The sequence below is a fragment of the Zophobas morio genome, unplaced genomic scaffold (assembly GCF_036711695.1).
Source record: "Zophobas morio isolate AGI-343-1 ecotype UQ-CSIRO unplaced genomic scaffold, CSIRO_AGI_Zmor_V1 ptg000002l, whole genome shotgun sequence".
NCBI classification, from domain to species: Eukaryota; Metazoa; Arthropoda; class Insecta; order Coleoptera; family Tenebrionidae; genus Zophobas; species Zophobas morio.
This window is the reverse complement of record NW_026972107.1, coordinates 20,618,047-20,640,642: the sequence shown is the minus strand read 5'-3', so window position 1 is coordinate 20,640,642 and position 22,596 is coordinate 20,618,047. Positions and strand designations below refer to the sequence as shown.

General features: G+C 33.8%; 1 protein-coding gene across 1 annotated transcript; it reads right to left on the bottom strand.

Annotated features, from left to right (window-relative positions):
- Positions 1 to 10,726: 10,726 nt before the first annotated feature.
- Positions 10,727 to 21,720, bottom strand: LOC135130213 (putative ATP-dependent RNA helicase DHX57). Its single transcript, XM_064057571.1, has 8 exons — positions 21,553 to 21,720; positions 21,382 to 21,496; positions 21,154 to 21,329; positions 17,377 to 18,622; positions 16,652 to 17,316; positions 12,338 to 13,229; positions 11,015 to 11,422; positions 10,727 to 10,964 (listed from the first exon to the last, which is right to left on the bottom strand). The coding sequence occupies exons 1-8, from the start codon at positions 21,618 to 21,620 to the stop codon at positions 10,818 to 10,820; spliced, it is 3,717 nt and encodes a 1,238-aa protein (XP_063913641.1). The 5' UTR covers positions 21,621 to 21,720; the 3' UTR covers positions 10,727 to 10,817.
- Positions 21,721 to 22,596: the final 876 nt, after the last annotated feature.

Genomic DNA, 22,596 nt, shown 5'->3' with positions numbered 1-22,596 from the left:
GTTTTGATAAAGTGGAAACAAAGAAGAGCGTCGGAGTTATCTAGTCATTGAGCACCCGGTCAACAACCATTACGTGTCCTTCGTCCTTGATATCAGAAATATCCTTGTCTCCCACAACCGAACTCTCTAGACTCATCGTTTTTTTTATTTTCCTTTATAGTTTCTTACACCTGTTTTTGATACTTCTACGCTTGACCATCGGATACACGTCATACAGAAGTGAATGTACACCCTTAACATCATCAGTGTCTTTACGAACTAAAGAAATAATATCAGTCTCACCAGTGGATTTATCCATAAACTCCACCTGTTGATCAAAACTAATTGGGTACTGTTCCGTATTATTAAGTAGGTTGCTGACCGGCGAAAGTAAATCAGTCGTGGACGTTAAACTGCCACAAGAGTCGCTGTGTCTTGCTTTTTTAAGTAGCAAGTCGCTATTCCCGCTAGAGTTCCCTGTGCGATCAAGAGCTCCATCCTCAAGAGATACTTCACCAATCGATCTCTTTCCAGCAAGATTCTTCTGAGACACAACAGGTTGAAACCTAGGGGTTGAAAGAGTGTCAATGGAGTTGGGGCAGCTATCAGCGTAGTGGCCAGTTTGCTTACATTTGAAGCAGACATTATTGTACGTGAAAAATACCCTATAATTATTGTTATCGTACTTTAAAACCAAAGATTTGGGCAAATTACGAGTAATTTGATCGTCCACTTGGACATGAATCTGTCTGCGAAAACTAAGGACGTGAGCAAATGCAGCACCCTTGGCTGGAACTCCAACCCTATATAAGAGAAGACATGGGTGACACTGGCAGAAAACTAAGCGTTTTAATCTGATGTTCTAATATACAATGCGGTATGGAGAGACATACGAGTATGTTAGATATAATAATTCGATGTATTGGGTTCAGCAACCGGCGCACTCCGATACTCTGGCCCTTGATATCAACATTTGGGTGAATACTCACTACCTCGTCAACCCAAGATTTGGAGTTTAAATAAATACAAAATACGATTTCTCGATATTTTGGATGCGTACAAAGTATTCTTTGGTGTGACAATATCACCTATTGCCACCAAGTAGTCTAGTAAAACGGTATCAGTAACCGCAGGGAGAACTACAGCTTGATCTGTTCAGGGAAAAAAGGGCGGACTGCCCGCCATCCTGGCAAGGCAATTCGCGGCGAAACGCTGCAGTTATTCGCCTCAATAGAACCAACAACTACCAGCTACTCAGCGATAAGACGATCAAAAGAGTTCCGAGACAGTATATCACGGAAGTTACGGCAATGACGATCCGCAGAAAAAATATTTGGAACAAACTCACCAAATCTTTGGAGAACAGCGGAGCCGTGAAACGCGCATTACATCTCAGCACTTGTCGCATTATTATTATAATTATCAAATAAAGGCGTCCGGATTCTCACATTTTCGCAAAAATGAAGTGACTCGTTCTTAATTCGAGCAATAAAAATTTGTTATAACGTCATAAACGTAGATAATACACAGCGTAAGAGAAAAAACACACGGCCAAGTTTGGCATCGAACGTGCGACCGCCGGTCCGCATTTCGAAACGAACCCACTGGGCCGTGAACGCTATATCCTACGTTAGTGGTCAGCTGTTATTACACTGGGTTAATTTTTTTGTGAACATTTGCACGTTTAGGAAAAAAACTCAAAGGGGATTCGTACACTAACTACAAGTATAGAGGTATTATATAGTTCATATCATAAAACATTTTAAAACATAATTCTTTAAATGACGTCATCAAATTTTGATTAGCGTTTAACCATCTACATGATATTCCTAATATCAAAATTTGACAACCTATAGAAAAGTAGTGTTATAATGCAGGTAGAGACTACTTTTCTCCATTTTCCAAGAATCAGTAACCTGCTTACTTATTTCGCAAAGGTATTAATCACTTTAAGGTAAAACACCACAATCTTCGATTAATCACTTGCGTGACATAATGATTAAACTGATGTAGTTAATAAGTACGATATATTTGTTTTCATCAGGCGACGTTTCACTGACGCAGAGTCTGACTAATCGTACGCAAAATTCATGGTTCTGATCCATTGCCCTAATTTACTTCTTTGATATCCTAATCGAAGTACCATTAAGTATACTGTTTTATTACTTTTTATAAAAAGTCGGCAGCACTTTTCTCCTACGAATTTGAAAATTACCTACAGGAAATACATGATCTAGACGGACCTAGTTTGTCTACAAACTTGGATCAATCTCGCATTTTATAATTTACTTAAAAAATGCAGTTATATAGTGAATGACAATATACCGCAGAGCATTAATAAGACAAAATTACAATTAGTGCGTTATAAGAGTCGTCAACATGTTTTGTTTGTGTGTAAACAAAATGGATTAAATTTAGAAATTCAGTACGTTTGCGCCAATTGAGATAGACTGGAAATGTAGGCGTATGACCTTTATAAATAGATTGTTAACAGTGAAGCTTAATTAAGAATGGCAATACTGACGTGCGTTATTAGAAAATATCTTTTAATTAATTTAGACATTCATTATTCTGGCAGTTTCCCAGACACACAAATTGTGGACTTATTAGTTGAAGATTTAGCTGAAGTAGAATTTAAGAGATACGATACCTACTCTGTAATATTTGAAATACAAGAAAACGCAACGAGCTATTGTTAATTCACTAAACATAAATGACATAAGAATGAAAGACGGTTGGTATACTTAATAACAAATTCCCCTATATTCTTTTTAAAGAAATATTATTTATTAGCGTTGGCGGCACTGACAAAATATTGTAAACAACTGACTAGGATGCTTAAACGTCAATTTAAATATTGTCAGTCAGGTCTCTATGGTCAGGTCATTGTAAGTTCACCCCGATGGAATACAAACGAATTTTTGGGTTTTTGTCTGAGAATTGTGAATCATTGTCTAGCAAGAGAAGAACTCGTTCCTGATCTTCCCAAATATGCAATATTTGCGATCCCAAATTATATTCCTATTCCCTCATATCCTTTAGTCAAGATAGATGCAACACATTTATCAAGCATGCAAATAGTGGAATCCTTGAATGTAAGCATGTGATGATGAATCAGAAGAAGGTTTTGATTATATATTATCTATGATTCGTCTTTTATTCTTATAGAACAAATGTTTCTGTACTATAATATTGTTGAGTTACTGCATATCCCAATTCTAATTCAGCAACTTAAATTGTGAATCTTTTCCCCTCACGCAAGCGGTTTTGGTACGTGTCCCTCGTTGCAAGAATATAATACCAAAAGTAGACGAACTCCAAATTAGACGGTTTCGATGTCTCTCGAAATGTAGTACTATCTCCACAATAAAATCTCCAAAATCAAGCTGGCAGAGTGATACTATCCAGATAAAATAAAAAAGGCACAAAGTAAATTCCTCATCCCATGGATCACGATATTACTAAGGGCTACTGGTTACCACTGGAAACTGAAACATGTGCAACTACTAATAAAGACTGAAACGAAAATATTTTTGCACATTCTGCATATTTAACTATTTTTGCATTTCTTGCATATTATATGCTGAAAATCGTAATTTTATTACAGTTGGTTATTGGCAGTATGCAGATAAATAAGTACCGACCTTTTCTAGTAGGTAATGGTGACGGGTTTTTCCAAAACTTCATTTATGGGCACCCCCGATTAGGCGTAAAGGGTGGCGTCTGGTTCGGTTTCGCCCAATACTAAATACATTGAAAACATCGTCGTAGTTTCCGGAATTGCATTTTTAAAATACTGAAATCTCCAACCAAGTCAGAATCTAAGTAAACCTGCATTCTGCTACCGCATCACAGCTCGTTTAATGCCGATTTCTCGTTTCAATAGATTTTGACTTTTCGCGAGTTAGTTACCTCAGTCGTGGATTTTTTAATATTATAAATGGTATCAAAGGAAAGCTGACTCTTTTCCCCAGGGGACCTCCTATCTCAGAATGCAAAAAACTTCAGCACTTCGTCAAAAAATGCATCAATGTGCCGGTTAAAATGTGATGTAAAAGTTGTTCAACTTTATAATTTTTTTTTTGTAAAAACTGCATACTAGATATGAAAATGAATATGGAGGTCCCCTGGACTGAAGTTTGTTAATTCGAAATATAATTTTTTTAAAGCGATATATCTCATATTTTTAAAATGCAACTCCGGAAACCGCGACGATGTTTTCAATGTATTTAGTATAGGGCTAAACCGAACCAGACGCAAGCCTTAAGGCTCTACCACACCTCAAGAAAATTTCTATTTTAAAAGATATGCAACTTGTAAAACACCCATGCTACCTCGTTATGACAGCTGCCACTCATCTCTAAGGGTTAAAATCGTTTACTTCGTTTACAATAAGTAACTAGTTTTATTACTGCTATTGTCAGCGGGGGAAGTGCATCCCAGCTTGCAGGTAGAGAAGAGTAAGGAACTAAAATATTCGGCCTCTAAGCCGAATGTTGTAAGTAGAGATAGTTCTGAAAATGTATTTAACGAGGGTTTGGAAGAGATGGAAAACCTAGAATGGATTTGTGTGTATTTCATTCTTCGATTTCCAAATTCATCCATTATTCGTCTACGAACTTGGCGAGAGAGCAGTGACTTTACGAATAATATATAATATAATACTTATATATAGTGAACCAAGAGCTATAAGGTTATATGGCCATCATAAAAGTAGTTGACCGCAAATAAATACCCCCTTTGTGTGGTTCGCACTAAGCTTACCGGTTGGCAATAAATCATCTTCTAAACATTTCTTGCTCATATTTAACAGGGCCGGCTTTCAAAGCGAGTGGTTATTTCGGAACCCTCAGCGGCTGCAGGTAGTAAAGAAATAGTGGAGTGGTGGATTTTCATATTTAGTGAAAGCCGCCCCTGAACGAAACCACAAGAGCCGGTCGAGCTGCAGTGGACACGTTATTTACGACCCTAAAACCTTTTCTATTGTAAACAACTTAACTTCGACACAATGGGATGAATTTATGATGGCCATATAACCTTATAACTCTTGGTTCACTATACAAATCGATATTCTTTTGTTAAAGGATGGCAAACAACCATTCGTTCAGTCATCTTCCTCTGGAACAGTTTGAACAGTCTTGAAGGATTCAATTACTTGAATTTAAGGAGTGGAAAATTTATTTTCACGCATTAGACAGCATGGAGCAGCCAACACCAATCCCACATGTCACCATCAGTTTACTGCAGCGTTAAAAATTGTAGTCGTCAACAAATTAATATCACCAACTAATGTAGACCGCAACTGTGAGGCTAATGGGTGTGTTTAGACGACCTCTTAAGTTTGTTGAAAAGTGTTGACAATGACAGCAACAAGTTTTCCTCAGTTGAAAATACAGATGAGGATGACGAACAATCAGAGACATTATTAAATTTTAATATTTCAGAACTTGATAATCTTCCTCCTGAAGTTGTACAGAGACTGGCCTGTGTTGCAGGTTGGGTATTAAAAAATATGAATGTCTCTGATTGTCAGAAATGTCATAACATCTTATATCAAGTGAGGTAACAAATCGCCATCTCCTAACTTCTTTCGGGGAAGTTGACTGTACCCAGAGATTAAGTTATGCTAGTGAACTTGTAATGTCCTTGCTCCAAAACATACATGATTGTATGAATTTTTAGAAATTTCTGGCTTCCAAAGAAATTTAGAACATACTTTTAAAAATCTATTCAAACAAAATGTAAGCTACAGTGAGGAACATTGCACGGATCATGACACTTTTAATTTGATATTAGATAGGTGTACACCTTTCGTAATATTTAAATTCTGCAGAGATAAACATAAGGGAAAAAGAATTTCTGATGGACATGTTAAGAAGATAAAGAAGTTAAAGGTAAGTAGAGTCTAATTAATTTTTTTTTCAGATTAGTTTTGTGTTTATATGTTTATTTTGTTATGTTTATGCAGAGTATAATAATTGTTTTTTTGTTAAGAATTATATTTTATTTTTTTTTACTAAAGTTTTAATGTATGTATAGTACTTTTATTTTGATGGTATTTTAGAAAATGATATCATTTTGTGTATACCTAAATATTATGTTTATGTAGAATGTTTTGTTTTTTATATTTTCAATAAAAATGATTTCTTTTACAGCATAAATGTGTTTTATTTTATTTTGGTGTGTAAGCTCGGAAAATTTATCGGAATTTATTGGTCACTTAAAACGATCGATAAATTTAGATCAATTTTTCCAAAATAAAATGACTATAATAAAAACATCAAATAAAGAATATTGGTTCCTAAACATTTAAAAAGCCCACGCATAGTGGGAAATTTTCTGTCAATTCTCATTTTAAAAAAGCCGCTTAAGTTTTGTTTGCCGAACTATCGCAAATGGCGCTGATTTGTTGCTAGTCGTTAACAAGGGAATTTGCATTTCTTGTATTGAGTGTTCTGTGAGCTTTCTCATCTACGGTACTGACAACCTAACCGCCGCCAACCTATGTAAGGACATTCCCTATTTGAGTAACGTTCCGTGTCCCTAAACTTCGATGTGTGGTTGGGTGCCTAAGTTTAGGAGATTTTTCTTAATTTATTATTTAAATTCAAATTATTCAAACGCGATTTCGTGGCCTTGTTCTTAATTTCTTTGTAAAATAAATATGTATTGATGATTATATATATATATATGATTATCATCAAACTTAAATTATTGTAAAATAAACATTCCCAGGATAGTAAATACATATATTGGGCAAATAAAGATACTATTACTATTACTATTACTATTACTAAATACATGCACTACAAAAGACTTAATTTGTGTAAATAACGATAAATTACACCAAAGGTCCATCTCGTGAAAATATTTTACGTTGATAAAAATTAATTCGTTGCAGTAGGGCGACATAAAAAAAAACAAAACGATTTTTAACAATGTTCTTACGACAATTTATTTTTCAAAATCAGATAGTAACACTGAAACAGTGAATTTATACGATGTATTATACGGTTAATTATGTTTGTTTTGAATCAAAATACAATATTTCTACCCAAGAACAAGCGCTTCGAATAATGTGACAGACCGTTTAAAGAAGGAACATCGAGTATACATACAGAGTGAATCACCAAACGTGCGATCTCATCAATTACATATTAGAAATACGAAAAAATTCAAAGACCAAAGTTGAACACTTCCTCAAAGACTAAACTCGAAAATTATTCTTGTTAGTACAGAGAGCGTTCTGTTTTTAAGGCGCAACACACAACTTAGTTTTTTTTTTTTTTTAATGAAACACCCTACATATTTTTACATATTTTTATTTGCCTCTTCTAGGCTGTATAAGTACATTTTATTTTTTAGATCCCCATGCCGACGTTGCCACGTTATTCCAATTTTCTTGAAAGTTTATGGCAATGGAAGGGCTCACAAAAAAACGCAATAGGGTTGTCTTTGTTTTAATACTTTGTGGAATTATCAAATTTTAATGTACAGTGTTTAATAACAAAATTTTAGAGTTTCACAATTTTCAAATATCGATATTTCAGTTTTTAATGCACGTACTAGATACTTATTTATACCTTATGATCTTCAAACTTATCCTACGTCTTCGAATGTAACTGGCGCTAGCTAACTAAATTGTTTTATAAAGGCTCTTTACTCATAATAGTCGTAATTATTAAATATTCTAAACAATTTTTAAGTTTGATCGTTCACAATTTTATTCATTTGTTCCTCGATAGAGTGAATTTTTTGGATTTCATAGTTTGGTATTAATAACAGATTTTTTATAATCCGAGCTGATTAATCACATCTGCAGGAATTTGTTTTAACATAGTCATTTTACGAGTTCTGCTGCATACACGATATAAAACACATTTAAAACGAAACATTTTACATCACACGTAAAATCAAAGTCGAGATCTATGGAAGCTCCAAAAACATTTATATTTAAGAGAACTTGCTGTGCTTAAAGAATATCTAGTTATTGCGTCATGACTCAGACAGTGTTCATCAAAAATTTATTTCCAGAATGAAAATGTTTTTGGGGAGTCTGGATTTTAGCGAGAGTGGTGCATTTTTCCTTCTTCCATAAGCGCAACAATAAAGTAATAATGGGACGGTCCAGACCAAAAATATTCAATATATTCAAAGTAATACGTACATATGTTGTGTGTTTAATGGAATTCACTGAGTTTGATTTAAGATATGATGATAAATACGAAGAAGTAAATAATAATTAAAATTAAATTTACATAAGATGAAAAATATAAAATCTGATCATTTTTTCAATTTAAAACAGGGAAAGTATTCATACTCTATTTTAAATTCTAAATTTAAAAAAAATAGTTATCTTGTAATCACAAAAGTAAAATGACAAACTATAACTAGGTAAGTATGTAGAAAGTTTCATTAGTGACAAAAAAATATTTAGCCACTCAATAAAACATTGCCATGTGTGCCTAGTAGAGTAGTTTAAATGGTAACAGACAACCGTGTCTGATGATGACAGATCGTTTACACGGTATTACACGAAATCTCACCATTCCTAGAACAATGATTTATACGTATCCTCGGACGAAAACGTACAGAAATTTAAATTCACTTAACACGTTAAATTCACACAAATTGTTTTTACTTACACTTAAACTTTGGTATCCCAATAAATTAATGTTAAAATTACTGCAATATAACAACATAAATATCGACATGAAACACATCGATATTAATGATGCACACATTTCTGACCGAATTAAGATTAAATATGGAGGTTTCAGTCTGGTGTCATAGGTTTAGATCAAATTACTCTGCTGGAAAAGAAATAACTCTAGTCTACAATTTCGGTCTGTATTAACGTTTAGAAAATATGAAGTTATTCAAAGTACCTATATGTTCTTAAAAAACCACTACACAAAGACTGTGTAGATACTTTTAGTAGAACAGTTTTCTGTAAATGTCTAGTGTTGTATTTCAACGACTTTCCATTAAAAAAAAATGTTAAAATGAGCCAGTTTACTGTTGGCGTATTTTTCATTCCAAAAATAACTTCACAAAAGACATTACCACTTCAATTTCAACGTGTGTAACACAGCACTAATTTAGACTAGTTTAGTAAAAACATGAATATCCAAATGCTACGCTTTTAAATTTATGTTGCTGTATCAACATCACACATAAATGGGTATATGTTCCTGAAAATAACGACTATAAAGTATACTCTATATTTCTATTTACATAGGTAGGTACTTTAAATTAGACGTCATTCATTGTAAATTTTGATAATACATTGCTATCAACACACATAGTTTGCTTGATATGTACAGTGGAATACTTACCTTTGAAAAGAACAAAATCAATAAAACGTCTCAATGGACGTAAAAGCATCCGGACGGGTCCACTTGTAAATTTAGGAGGCGAAAACTGAACTGATCGTTCCGTTAACGGTGTTTGATCATCATTCTGTTCGAGTTCTTTCAATAATCATTCATAATGCATGCCTTTAAAGATGTAGCGTAATAACCTAATAACTGTATGTATTTATTCTAAAAAAGCCACCGGATAACTCAAGAAGTACCTCTCATAGTATTTCCACTCTAAATGTCTCGTTGCACAGACAGGAAAGTTATAAACGGAAAACGAATTTGGGGAATTTCGTAATTAACAGCATTTGTCATTGTTCCGTTAAAAATGTTATAAAAAAATATATAAAAGGGAGCTATTATGGAATATTTATTTCATTTTTGTGTGGTTTGGGTAACATTTGACGGAACAAATTCCGGAATAACAATGGAAGTAAATTGGGTTGCATACTTTTATCATTAGGTACATTATTTAGCGATTTATTTTAACAAAGCTTGTTGATTGAATGGATTATTTTTTAATCTGGTTTATGATGCGTATATTCATACAAAAAATATAGTACACAAGTCCAACTGCAAAGCTGGTACGCACACAATGAATTAATGACAAACTGGCTGCGTCGCGTTGTCAACTCGTGGATAATATGCTTATTTTTACGGTTTTAATTATGTAACACCGTTACGATATTTACATTATATTTATTAAGTAGAACCTATCCTTAGGTTAGGGCAGTAAGTCTAGCTTCAGTGTAATACCATTCCAACAATGGTAAAAAATATTCAAGGGGTGTAAAATTCACAAATTAAAAGGACGGTTGAAAAAAGCAAAGGGGTAAAGTGGTGGGTGGACACTTCTTTTAAATCTAAACCCTTTTTGTAATATGATGTCATCTACTTTCCATTTAATGCGTCTGGTCGCTGGCGGCCGCATTTAAGCACCGGTTAAAATAAATTAAAAATTCACTACGTCATATCCTTTTTACAACTCACCGTAAGCGTCAAATTTTTTACAACCTAACTTTAAAACTGTTTTTTTTTGTTCCTTTGGTTCTGATAAACATCATCAAACTAAAAATCCTGCTTTTTTTAGTTTGTTGCTTTCATAAAAAATACTCATTCGTACTTTTTTAAATCGTGTCAAAATGCGTACGTGAATTATTGCAATCAATATTTTCAATAACCGGGTCAGACGCGTGAAAACTTCCAGAGACATGAAACTATCCACAAACAGATTCGCCTCTTACCTCGTCTACTTCTATCCAGTAAATAGTTCTAATTCCCAATATGAACACATAGCGAGTATTACCGTACATAGCAGACAAAGGTATGTACAGAATTAGGGGTATTTTATTGAAGGTGTCAAAATCTACAAAATTTCAAGCAAATGCTATAACAAAATAAATCTTTATTTGTCTGGTATCATACACAACAATAACAAAAATGTTTCCTCTTGAATGAAGTATTTTATTATGTTCGTCAGCACTTTAGATTGATTAAATTTAGAATTGTTGTTATAATTCGTTCTCCTTTATCGTGATGCCAAATATTCAATAATGGATCCTTAATTTTCTCCTCAAGTAGCATGAACAACTCGTCTCTCAGCATCTTCACCATCTCCGCAATCTAAAACCACTCCTTTTACATAAACCATTTACTGAAAAGACAAAACTTACCTTATGCTCTTCTACTTGAAACATAATCCAACCACGTTCGAGTGAAATAAACGTGCATCCGTTATTTACGCTAATATCCAAATCAAATCCCGAGAAAAGAACCAGGGAGATGGATGGAATGACAGTGCAATCTCTAAAATATACCTTGTTGGTCTTGACTTTTTCCTGATAAACTAAATACGGGCTTGGGAAATTTTTAACCGTGAAATTCACCGACGAGGGATGGAGAAACACCGTTTCCTTTGATGTTAAAAATTTGAAATCTTTGGCATCATTGTCTTTGGGAATGGCGCCGGCAGCGGTTTTCACGTAAGATTTAGGCGGTGTCAATATTTTTATCACGTTAGGATACAACGCTGCACATAAAATCGCACCGAGGACGTTCAAATTGTCGCCGTTGTGGTTAAACTAAATAAAGAGGTAAATATTATTTTTACGACATTGAAATTTTCTACTAGTACAATAAAATATGAAAATAAAACTGACGATCCCACAAAATAGTCATTATTAATTCTTTGCACACACATGTTAAAATATCATACAATCGTCGTACTCATGTTGGATAGGGCACATAAAGATTAACTAGAACTAAAAATTTGCGATTCTATGTTTAAGTGTTATGCGGTCGGGATTTGAGCGCCTGGCGCACTCCACTAGAACCATACCTAGGTCCTGTGACGAACCACAAATTTAACAATGCACGCACAAAAGACTTAAAACAAATTAATGATAAAAAGGGAAATAAAATTGTATTTTGTTAAAATGAATTATAGCAACAATGAATTATGGAGTTTAAAATGATTAAAGCGTATGTTTCAATAACATACAATGTAATATGGAGCTTAAAACTATCGTTGAGAATGAAACTATTCGTGTAAATACTTTTTTATTGTAACTGTTATATGAAAGCAAATATTTGTGGTGCACCAACCAGCGGCGTATCGAAAGTCTGTAACATAATCAGTAATGGGTATCTGATCAGCAGTGTCCACGACAAAAATCACTATCGAAAAAAAATGTAAATAAAAGTAGAACAAAAAACGATATTAACGGTCGAAGCTGCGGTAACAAAACACCACACACTGAATCAACTAGGGACACCACTGATTTTCCAGTACCCGAGTGAGGGTAAATTCATAGTTTCAATGTCTATTTTAATCAAGAGATAAGGCAACCACTTTACATGTTATAACATGTTTCTTCTAAGTAACACGTCGTGTGTAAAACTAAGCCCAGAAGTTAAATTTGTCAACTTCGTACGACCGAAGGCACGTGTATGCAAAGATGAAAATCGAATTATACAACATAAAATGCAACGCCTACCTCAGATCCGGTTATTTGAATGATGTTATCTTCCCCGCTCCTCCTCTTTCCGCCTAAGTTAACGGGAATAAAACCAATATCAACTAAAAACTCCAAAAACTGATGTTTAATATCGGCAATCGTAAGCAATGTTCTCAACGACAAAAAATTCTCATGCGCAAAATTCCTTCCCGCCATACTACTCTTCTTGTACGTCGTCAACCACTTCTTATACGCTATGAGCATGGTGATGTGGTCGCTATGCCCCGTCGCAAACTTTTTTTTCTTCTCGTCAACTTCATCCCTTTTCCTGAAAGGAGTGACAAACGGGCTTTTATGACTCAAACAAGCGGCCATCGTCAAGGCTGAATCGACACAGGAAAAAATTGCCCCGTACAATAGTAATTTTCCGATGCGAACGTCTACCGGCAAAGCGGCCAAATGATGACCCAATGCCGTTAACTGCTGATCCCGATCTAATGCGCCGACATTCTCAAGTCGAAGAATTGCTGTATCCGAATGCTCTTGCTTGGGAGGTTCGATCAAAGCATTGATGACATCAGAAACATCTTTATCCTCGAAATTTTGCAAGAGTTTGATGTTGAGAATTAACTGCTCCAGTGGAATACGATGCATTTCAGGGATTGGTTGGGAAAGCATTTGATAATTGAATCTGTTGCTTGTGTATAAATGGAAGCAGACACCTGGCATCACACGGCCTGCCCTTCCTTTGCGCTGAAGAGCATTGGCTCGAGTCACCCAGACGGTTTCAAGACTCTCCATGTTTCGGTTAGGATCGAAGTGTTTCTCTCGCATACGACCGGAATCAATTACAAAGACGCAATCATCTATAGTGACCGATGTTTCGGCGATGTTCGTAGACAGGATTATTTTTCGCACGCCCTTCGGTTTGCTAGAAATCACAGCAACAATAAGTAAAAAAAATGTATTTTGAGATTGCACTTTGTTATACAAAAACTGTAACACGATATGGATACGAAATTTACTGTTTTCACGTCAAGTTCATTCGCTACGAAGGCAGAGGGACAGATTTATTTAATATGGGCACAATTTCAACATAAATATTAACTGCATACACTTTAAAATTCAAATCACGTAGTTTTATAAACTTTTTACTGTAATAGGAAATCTACTTTATTTATTAGTTGTTTGTCTGTCTAACTTAGATCTTAGGTAAACAGAGATGTATCGAAATCTTTAGCAGACGCTATACAAACACATGTTTACCATATTTCAATGGATAACAAAAAGAAAGTATTTGATACACTTTTTAAACGAAAACCTTTGACAAAATAAAATTATTTGCAAGCACGGAGCCTTTTCTTCAGACCCACGGAAAGTCGTTGCGGGAAAGCGTCCTTAAATCCCACAACAAAGGTGAACTCTGGATATATGCTTACCGTCTTCTACATTGTAGGTAAAAATAATTTCTATTTTACATGATGGGATTCAAAGTGAATAATAATAACAACAAAAAGTTGGTCGAAGGTTATTTCGACAAAACTTCCCTCGCCCTTGAAGTACGGACCAATAAATCCCGCTTCTTTGAAGCATTATAAAATTTGATTTTGAATTCCAAGACACACGTGCGAACAATATGAAATATATTTAAAACAGATAACCAACGGGAAAAAGTGTACTATCATCAGTGTCCATGCTTAAATTCGATGGTTTATGTACATACACCATACATTGTCTCGTCAAAACAGAGGACTAAAATTATTAATAAAGCCACAATGAAATAAAATATTCTGAATCGTATTATTACATTTTCGAGAAAACGGGAGTGAATCGTTTTTAATTTGATCAATAAAAACTAAAGATGAATTTCATTAAATTTATTTCATTTAATTGAAAAAGAGCTTCAAACCCCGCATCTCTCACCTGCCAGGCAAACACGCTAGCACTGAACCACCGATCCGCTTATACAAGTTCGTATTATGTGGATAAATAACAACACGGATTAAACCATAAATAAAATATGATAATAATACACAAAATCAAGGTAGATTCGTAAACCACAAGTATTTCAAAACGTTTAGATAATGTTTATTACGCAATATAATGAGCAGACGTCATCAACTTGGTAGTATAGATGATTAGCCGATTTTAGTTATATGATAGTCCTCATATCCATATAAAATTTGACAACAATCGGTCCAATGATTTCGGAGATTATCTGTCTAATAAAAATCGACACAGATGGAAACGGAAGGCCACTGTTTCGAACTCCAAGGGTCATGAAACATCGATAAAAAATGAAAGTAGCCAGACTCTGGATGGACCCTATTATCATAATATTTCCTTCGTCTATAAGTAAGTTTATAAGGGAAATAATAATTCGATTGCAATTGTCACGCCGAAACTACATTATTTTTAATGACAAATTTCAAAACATTCCAAATTCGACAAATGTCTGCAAGTTCCGTGTACTAAAATTGTTTAACTTACAAAATGTTCCCGCAAAAATTTCGGGTAGTAATATTTCTATCGTGGTGCAACTTCTTTGAAAAAAGAAAAAACTGTTCCAAGTGAGTTCCAAGAGACGTATATTATTTACAAAGGAATACCGGCTACTGTTGTTTTTTTCTTGTTAAAGTTATTCGCATTCCAAAATTTTATTTGAAAGTAAAGTCGCAGAAACGTAAAAATAAAATTTTGTATTTTTTCATGCAGATTTAATCATACGAATTGACAGATAAGTTGATGAGGTTATTAAACTAAATTGTTAGCACACTGAATTGTGGATAAACCCGCGTCCCTGAGTGTAGCTTATAACACGCAAATCTACTGAAAATCTTGACATAAATGATATTTATTTATCACTTAGTTTTATCTGCGGCCTTATATGTCATAATTATTTCAAAGTTATTGCCAATAAAAATAAAAACAAATTAAAAATAATATTATTAACAAGCACCATTATTAATTAAAATAATGAAAACAACACTACTCAGAAAAATTGTTCTGCTGATTCTGAATATTTACTTTAACGTTAACCCACCACGGCTAGAAAAATGATACATAAATGTTTAATAACTAACCACTTGTAGCTGATTTTCTTTTAACTCTTCCTAGATAATATATTTTTTCATTAAATGCTTACTAAAACACTATTAATAATTATCATTATGTTAGTTTTCTAAAAAGAATGTCTGATTTCTTTCTATTTTTTCATAAAAACCTTTAAATAACTTTTTTGCTTATTATTTGTTGCTTCAAATCGCCGGTTTTCCCTAACTATACATCACGACTTTCATCGTCTACTTTCTGTTCCTCTATTCATTTTGTTTTAACACAGCCTACGTGTGACTAACCGCAACTACAACTTGCGAAATTTTATACAGTGGTGTATCAACCAATTTTGTAGTCAATAACTTAAAAAACTTGCATAAAATGACGAAATAAGGTTATTATTAATTAATTTTAAATTCACGTTCTTTAGACGAAACAATCCAAAATAGTATATACTGCTAATGATAATGGCGTTGTAGCGAACGAACTTGACCCTGTTGGTCTGTTTCTGGTCAATCAGGTTGATTTCAATATCCAGTTGCCATTAATAAAATATAGAAATTCACGCTCGTTTTTTATTTATTATCCAATCGATGAGGCGACAAGAAAACATTATGCAGAATCTTCGCCACTTTCTACCATAAAAAATTTAAAAGTATTATTTGCTTTTACTCTGAATTATATAAGTTTGTATACTAACTATATTTTTAATGAATATTACTTCATATTTTAGTTCAATAGAAAACGCAGACCACCGTGGCCTAATAGCAAACGGATTTACCAACTTCTTCAATGTTATTTGCATAAGCTTAGTTGCTGTATAAGTGTGTATGTAGCACTCGTGTTTGTGTATTATTTTTCAGGTTCCAATAAGAATCCGCACTTATTATTACTAAGATTCATTTCTTAACGCTAGGTAAGTCAATTTACTACCTCAAAAGATGACTTCTTCTCCATTATTAAAAAAAAGATGTTAACATTTAGAAAAATTTATCTCTCTATCAGGAAATTTAGTGTGCTACGCTAGATTACATCCTCCATTTTTTTGGCCATCTAGGTTCATTAGTCAACTTTCTCAATTTTTACCCTTTCTGAACTCAGACCGTCATAAATTACAGTTACTCCGAAAGTTTGTTATTCGAACTTTTTACGTCTACAGTAATTGTAAATTAAACCGAACAATAACTTCCGTTACTACATAATTGAAAAACCCGCTTCTAAGCTTTTCACTATTTTCATAATTTTGTTCCCAAAACAACTAACTAATCACAAAATTAAATTCTAAACTACCCAACTTACCTAAAAATCAACCCCTGCTCTTCACTGGAAAGCGACGAATGAAGCGGTAGCACTAAATATTTGTTATTTCTGGACCCGAACTCTTTATGTACGGCCAACTGATCGTACAAACTTGTGATTTCGGCAATACCCGGAAGAAAAACTAAAATTGTCCCCTGTCGTGGATATTTATGCTCTCCAAAAACTATCCACATGAGAAGGGATTCTATTAATTCGTTATTCACCACTGTTGGATCCATCAGACAAATGTTCTTGCAACACACGTGAGTGTAATCTTTATACCGAGCCAACAACTGAGCGAACGCTAAATCCTCGTCTTTGATTTTATTGCTCGGCTCTACGCTCTTTGCAGGGGCATTCAAACTAAGTTGAAAGAATTCCGAATCGTAATTTTTCCTACAATACTCCGCTCCCTCTTCCAGGACGTAACCGGTAATGTCAAAAACTGTCTCTAAAAAGTGTTGTTCTACCGGGAAAGTTCGACCCGGAATAGATAAAACAGGAACTCCACCGAAGTAGTCGGAAAATAACTGAGCATTCATTGTGGCACTCATTAAGATAACCTTCAAATCTGGTCGGAAAGGGAGGACGTCTTTAAGAATTAACAAAAGAAAGTCGCTCTGTTCGCTGCGTTCATGGACTTCATCAACAATAATGTGCGTCACCTAGATGTGGAAATGAAATGCGTGAATCACGCTCTGTAGATCGAATGGGCTAATAATTACCTGAGACAGATAGGGCTCACTCTGCAGTCGCCTCAACAAAATTCCAGTTGTGCAAAACGTCAATCGCGTGTAGGTTGAAATTTTAGACTCGAGTCTTATTTGATATCCCACGGTATTGCCAACTTTCGCGTTTCTCTCCGCGGCTACTCTTTCCGCTACGCCGATAGCAGAAATTCTCCTAGGTTGAGTACACACGATTTCAATATGTTTGGGATCCTGCTCATAATTGACTAACCAATCGTCAAAAATATACTGCGGTATCTGAGTACTTTTTCCACAACCCGTTTCACCACTGATAACGACAACCTGAGACTGCTGAATCGTGTTCAAAATATCATTCATGAACCCCCACACTGGCAATTTTTTGCGATATTGTAACATTTCGCGGTACTTTTCGTCTTTTACCATAAACTTAAACTTTTTTGCTATCTTATCATCAATTTCCCGAATCTCTTCTGGAGTAAGAACATTCTGGCTATCACGATTAGTTATTCCTTTGATGTAGTGACTAGGCCTTTTAACTTTTGAAGTTTTTGGACGAATATCCTCAAAAAGTTTCACACTCGGTGAAATAAATCGAGGTTCAGTGCTCACGTGAGCTGTAATTTCTTCTTCATTCGTTAAAAGTTCGATTATAGTATAAACAGAAGGTATGCCGTCTTCGGCCAAAATCCTAGCTTCATCATACAGTCTCTTACAAATATGTAAATTCATTAAAGGCGGTAATACTGCGTTGGTCTTCAATAAGATTAATGGAGGTTCATAGGGGTATTTTGAATTGTAAGGAAAACGTATTTCTAATTCGAAATCATAGTCAGTCAAATGTTGGTTAGGATCCTTTTCCACAACTTCTCTTTCGTGAGAAAACCGACACTTCTCACCCCATTTGCAGGACCCAGATAAAAAATTACGACATTTTTCTTTTTTCTTTACATGATTTTGCACTGGTTTTTGTGTCTTGTTTGTACTTTTATTGTGAAATATTTTAATTAAATAATTTAACTTCAAGGTAATAATCCAGACTGTGTTCTGAACTTTCTCGTGGAAGATTTTACCATAGATGGATTCTAATGAACTTTTCTCGTCGTTTCTCTGCTCTAAAAGATCTTGCTCGGTGAAGTCCTGATTAGGTAATTCGATTTCACTTGAATTAAAATACTTGTTATACAAGACATAAAGTGCATCTTCGACGTTATCTTCGCAATACGTTAAGGCCTCAATGCAATGATTTTGGTGAAAACCATAACTGAAATTTAAAAAAAAAGTACAAATAATTGTTTCACATTTAGCACCTCAAAACAAGTACGGCAAAAGTTTTATCCGCTAAAAACTAAGAAAGTTATACAAAGCTGTGTAAATAAGCTTAAAATTTACACCAAGACCTTCATACAAATGTTACTTCTCTTAAAAAATAAACGCAAACGTGTCACATTTATTACTTTACAACGGAACTTTGTCTCATCCATTTTTAAAGCGGAAACACGAAGTTGCAGATGCAGTGACTCTGTAAATTGGCGTTGCGACTTTAATTATAAATGTATTTTGCTTTCTGAAAGACGGAAAAGCGGCGTACTTCTTGCTTTAATTTTTGAGCTGTCCATTTATCATATCAAGTAATACGACAAAATTAAAGAATTTGTGGAAGGCCAGGACGAAATTAATAATTAGTGGACGTTGTACTCTTCCAAAATAAAGTGAAGATTTTTGCACCTTCCATCGTAAAATGTAGTTGTTACTGTTTGGTTTTTTTATATAGTTATATAATTCATACTGGCTTAATAGACTCAAACAATCAATAAAAAACAAAATTTCAAGGTACTGCGCATTTCTGTGATTGCAATAAAACTTTTCCTAACATCAGGTCATTTGATGTAACAATAGATAAACAAATCTAATCAAATGAAGTCAAATCAATTTAATGTTTCCACAAATTTTGCAACGTCAGTATAAACTTATCTCTGGCTATTCAAACCTGTGTACCAATTGTTTGTACTATCGAATTGTCTACTGCGAAAACAAATTTTATTTGAAATTTCCACATCAAAAACAACTTGAGACAATAATCATTTAAAATGTAAATTGTTTCGTTTGTATTTAATAAAAATAACTTTCAGTTTGTGCAGATAAACGTATGTTACGACAATGATTCTGAATGATCCAACACAAACACGTTGTTTACGCTATGCAAAAAAATGTTGCCAACTATATTAGCATATTCTAGGTTAGAAAAAAACGAAACCTAAGAACTGATTACCCTACGATTTACTCCTATTTGACACCCTCTCACTCTATCAATTTACAAGCACGATGATCATCATAATTAAACATTTTATTGTATTTATATACATAAATATTTGTAGACTCATTCATGAAAAACCCTTACTTTTAATTTAAAACGGGAAAGAAATTTTGGAAACGGTCGTCGAATCACCCCGTAGTAATTTTAGAGTTAAATATTTACAGAATCAAGACTAATAATTTTTTGTTCCAACTGTAAAAAAAATTTACCAACATAGAAAAAAATCACGTCAGTGTAATTAGTAGAGCTGTGCGGTTGAAATTTAAACGCTGCGAATTGACCCCCACTCCGGCAGGCCAGAGGCTTGCAAGCGACGTTATGTATCGCGAAGGAAATTACGCGAAAAATAATGTTAACGGCATGTCAGTTGATGATTTTAAAATCCATATTCACGAAATAAGAATAATCATAATTTTAATAATGTTCAGGTGTCCGTCTCGCTGACAATAAAACTATTTGTGTGAATTATCATATTATCAAAAATAATCCACAACTGAAAAGCGAGAAGCGAGCAAGGCAAGGCTGTGTAGCGATCGGCACTGTGGGCCGATAGTGGGGGTAAATAAATTTCAACCGCACAGCTCTAGTAATTAGCCATTGAAATATTCACCGTATTCATATATTTATCCTCAACCTGTAATAACCTTTATTAGAATTTAAATAACTACCATTTGAATTCAACTAATCTTTTTATACGCAGAACGAACTGTGTTAGAGGGATAACTTGTAAATTTTAACATAATAATATAAAACGCTCACACGAATAAAATGTTAAAATGTATACGTAGTTTACCTTTTTTTATTTAAAATATACTGTCAAATGAAAAAGTTAGAAAACGACTTTGCTAAAAAATCGGCACTATTAACAAAAATCTATAGCCATTATTAACAAGTCAAGTTCGCAAACACAAAAATATCGATCAAATGAATCAGTTGATACCCTTTTAATATTACATAACTGAAACTAGTTAGAAAAACCTATCTATAATATTTGGTAGTTCAAACTTAACTAAAACAGAAAATATAATGTAAGAAACGGTATATAAAATCCTTATGTTTAGAAAATGAAAACGGGTGAAAACAGAGGAAAATAAATTTTACCATCAGTATGCATTTTTGTTCAATTAATCATTCACGTATTATGACGGCATACGACCTTAATTTTAATAACCAATTTATTTAATAGTTTGTTTTTTGCTCTTATTGCACCAAATTCCTATGTACCACCAATCAAATGCATTATAAAAGAAGCTCTAAGTGAATGAGAATAAAACTCAATGTGCGGTCCTATTAAATAAAAATGAGGCTTAGGCTTCTTTGAAAATAAATATATGCATGTAATAGTAATATTAATAAGAATAAGCAATAGGAATCTACGACAATAACTGATTCTGCCGCTTCATAGAGCAAATATAACACTTTCCGAATCAATAGCTGATTCTCTTTTCTGGACTGTGAATGAAAAACAATATCACTACCTTTGTAACCTTAACAACGCAAATTCTTTTAACCGATCCACTTCATATGTCACATCTTCCATTTTCGAAAAATCACGAGCCCCTTTAATGACCAAATTACTCTGGCCCATCCAGTATTTTTTCCCAAGATTAGTTTTAACATCTTCGTAATCAGATGCTTTTTTTAAGGCAAACTCCTGAAAGACATCACATAACCTTACTTCCTAAAAACTTCAAATAAACACTAACCGATCCATGAATAAACCGAAGAGTTTCCATAATTTGTTCTTGGACTTCATCGTTTAAGTGTAGAAACTGTAATTGTTCCTTTACTATATTTTTCTTCGTAGCAGACGAAGTTTTACTAAAATGTAACACATGTAGTAAAATTAGGTTACCCGAGTCCGAATTAATACCAACCCTATCTTTGCACTGGGAATATCTCGAAGAAAAAAGTCTGATTTACTGATAGTTTCTTCACCTGACATTGTATGAATTAAGAGTATTTAGAATTTTATTTAATTAAAATATTCCAACAATACAGGTACTGACAGTTAGTTACCTGTCACTGTCAGTGTGACCAATGCAACACAATGAATGTTCCTAACCCTTATTTGAAATTTTTGAAAAAAAAAACCGCTTGGAACAACCAGAACAACCACAGACGTGGAAAAAGTTACTCCATGTTTTTAGTAGCTGATAGTGTTAGATAACAGTTGATGATATTGATAAATCACTTCAGAAACTGTCTCAGTCGAAATCATTATGATACACACGTAAACGCCGTACATAAAACCCGATCACGTGTTTTATTAAGAATTACTGTTCTGTTGTTTTTTTTTGTCTGAATTTTGAATTTTTAAAGTCAAGAGAGTACAATTACAAAATGTTTATCACACCGAAGGCTAGACTACCCGTTGGAAAGCTGTAGGCTGGAGTTTCGATCTTGTTGGATATTCGTTAGACAAAGATTGCAAAAGTATAATGATGTATAATATGCTTTATTGTTTTACTAAATTTAGTTGTTGTCATTGAGGACAAAAGTAAAAAACGCAACTTTAAAATTATGTAAGAAAAATTCAAAATATTTTGTTTACAAACTTTTTTAACACGTGTTTCTGTGTCACTGAAAATATTTTGTGGATGTTTTAACTAAATTATAACATTCCTAAAATGTTGTGTCCTTTTCTTCGTTCTACCTGCTCCCACAGATGCTCTATAAGAGATGATTCTAAAACAACATTATTTTCCCGAAAGCATTAGTTTACCAAATTGAATGAGTGTTCAGAAACGATATCATGTCTAGGAGCATATTCTATTGTGCGGAAGGTAACATAATGTCATTTAAAAAAAATCTATAGCAAAAACGATCCATATTTATGTTTACGAAGTGAAGAGGGCCTACAGAACATCTTTTTTTTTGAGAAATAGTTTCATAGCATCACATTTACTCCTCCATGCTTG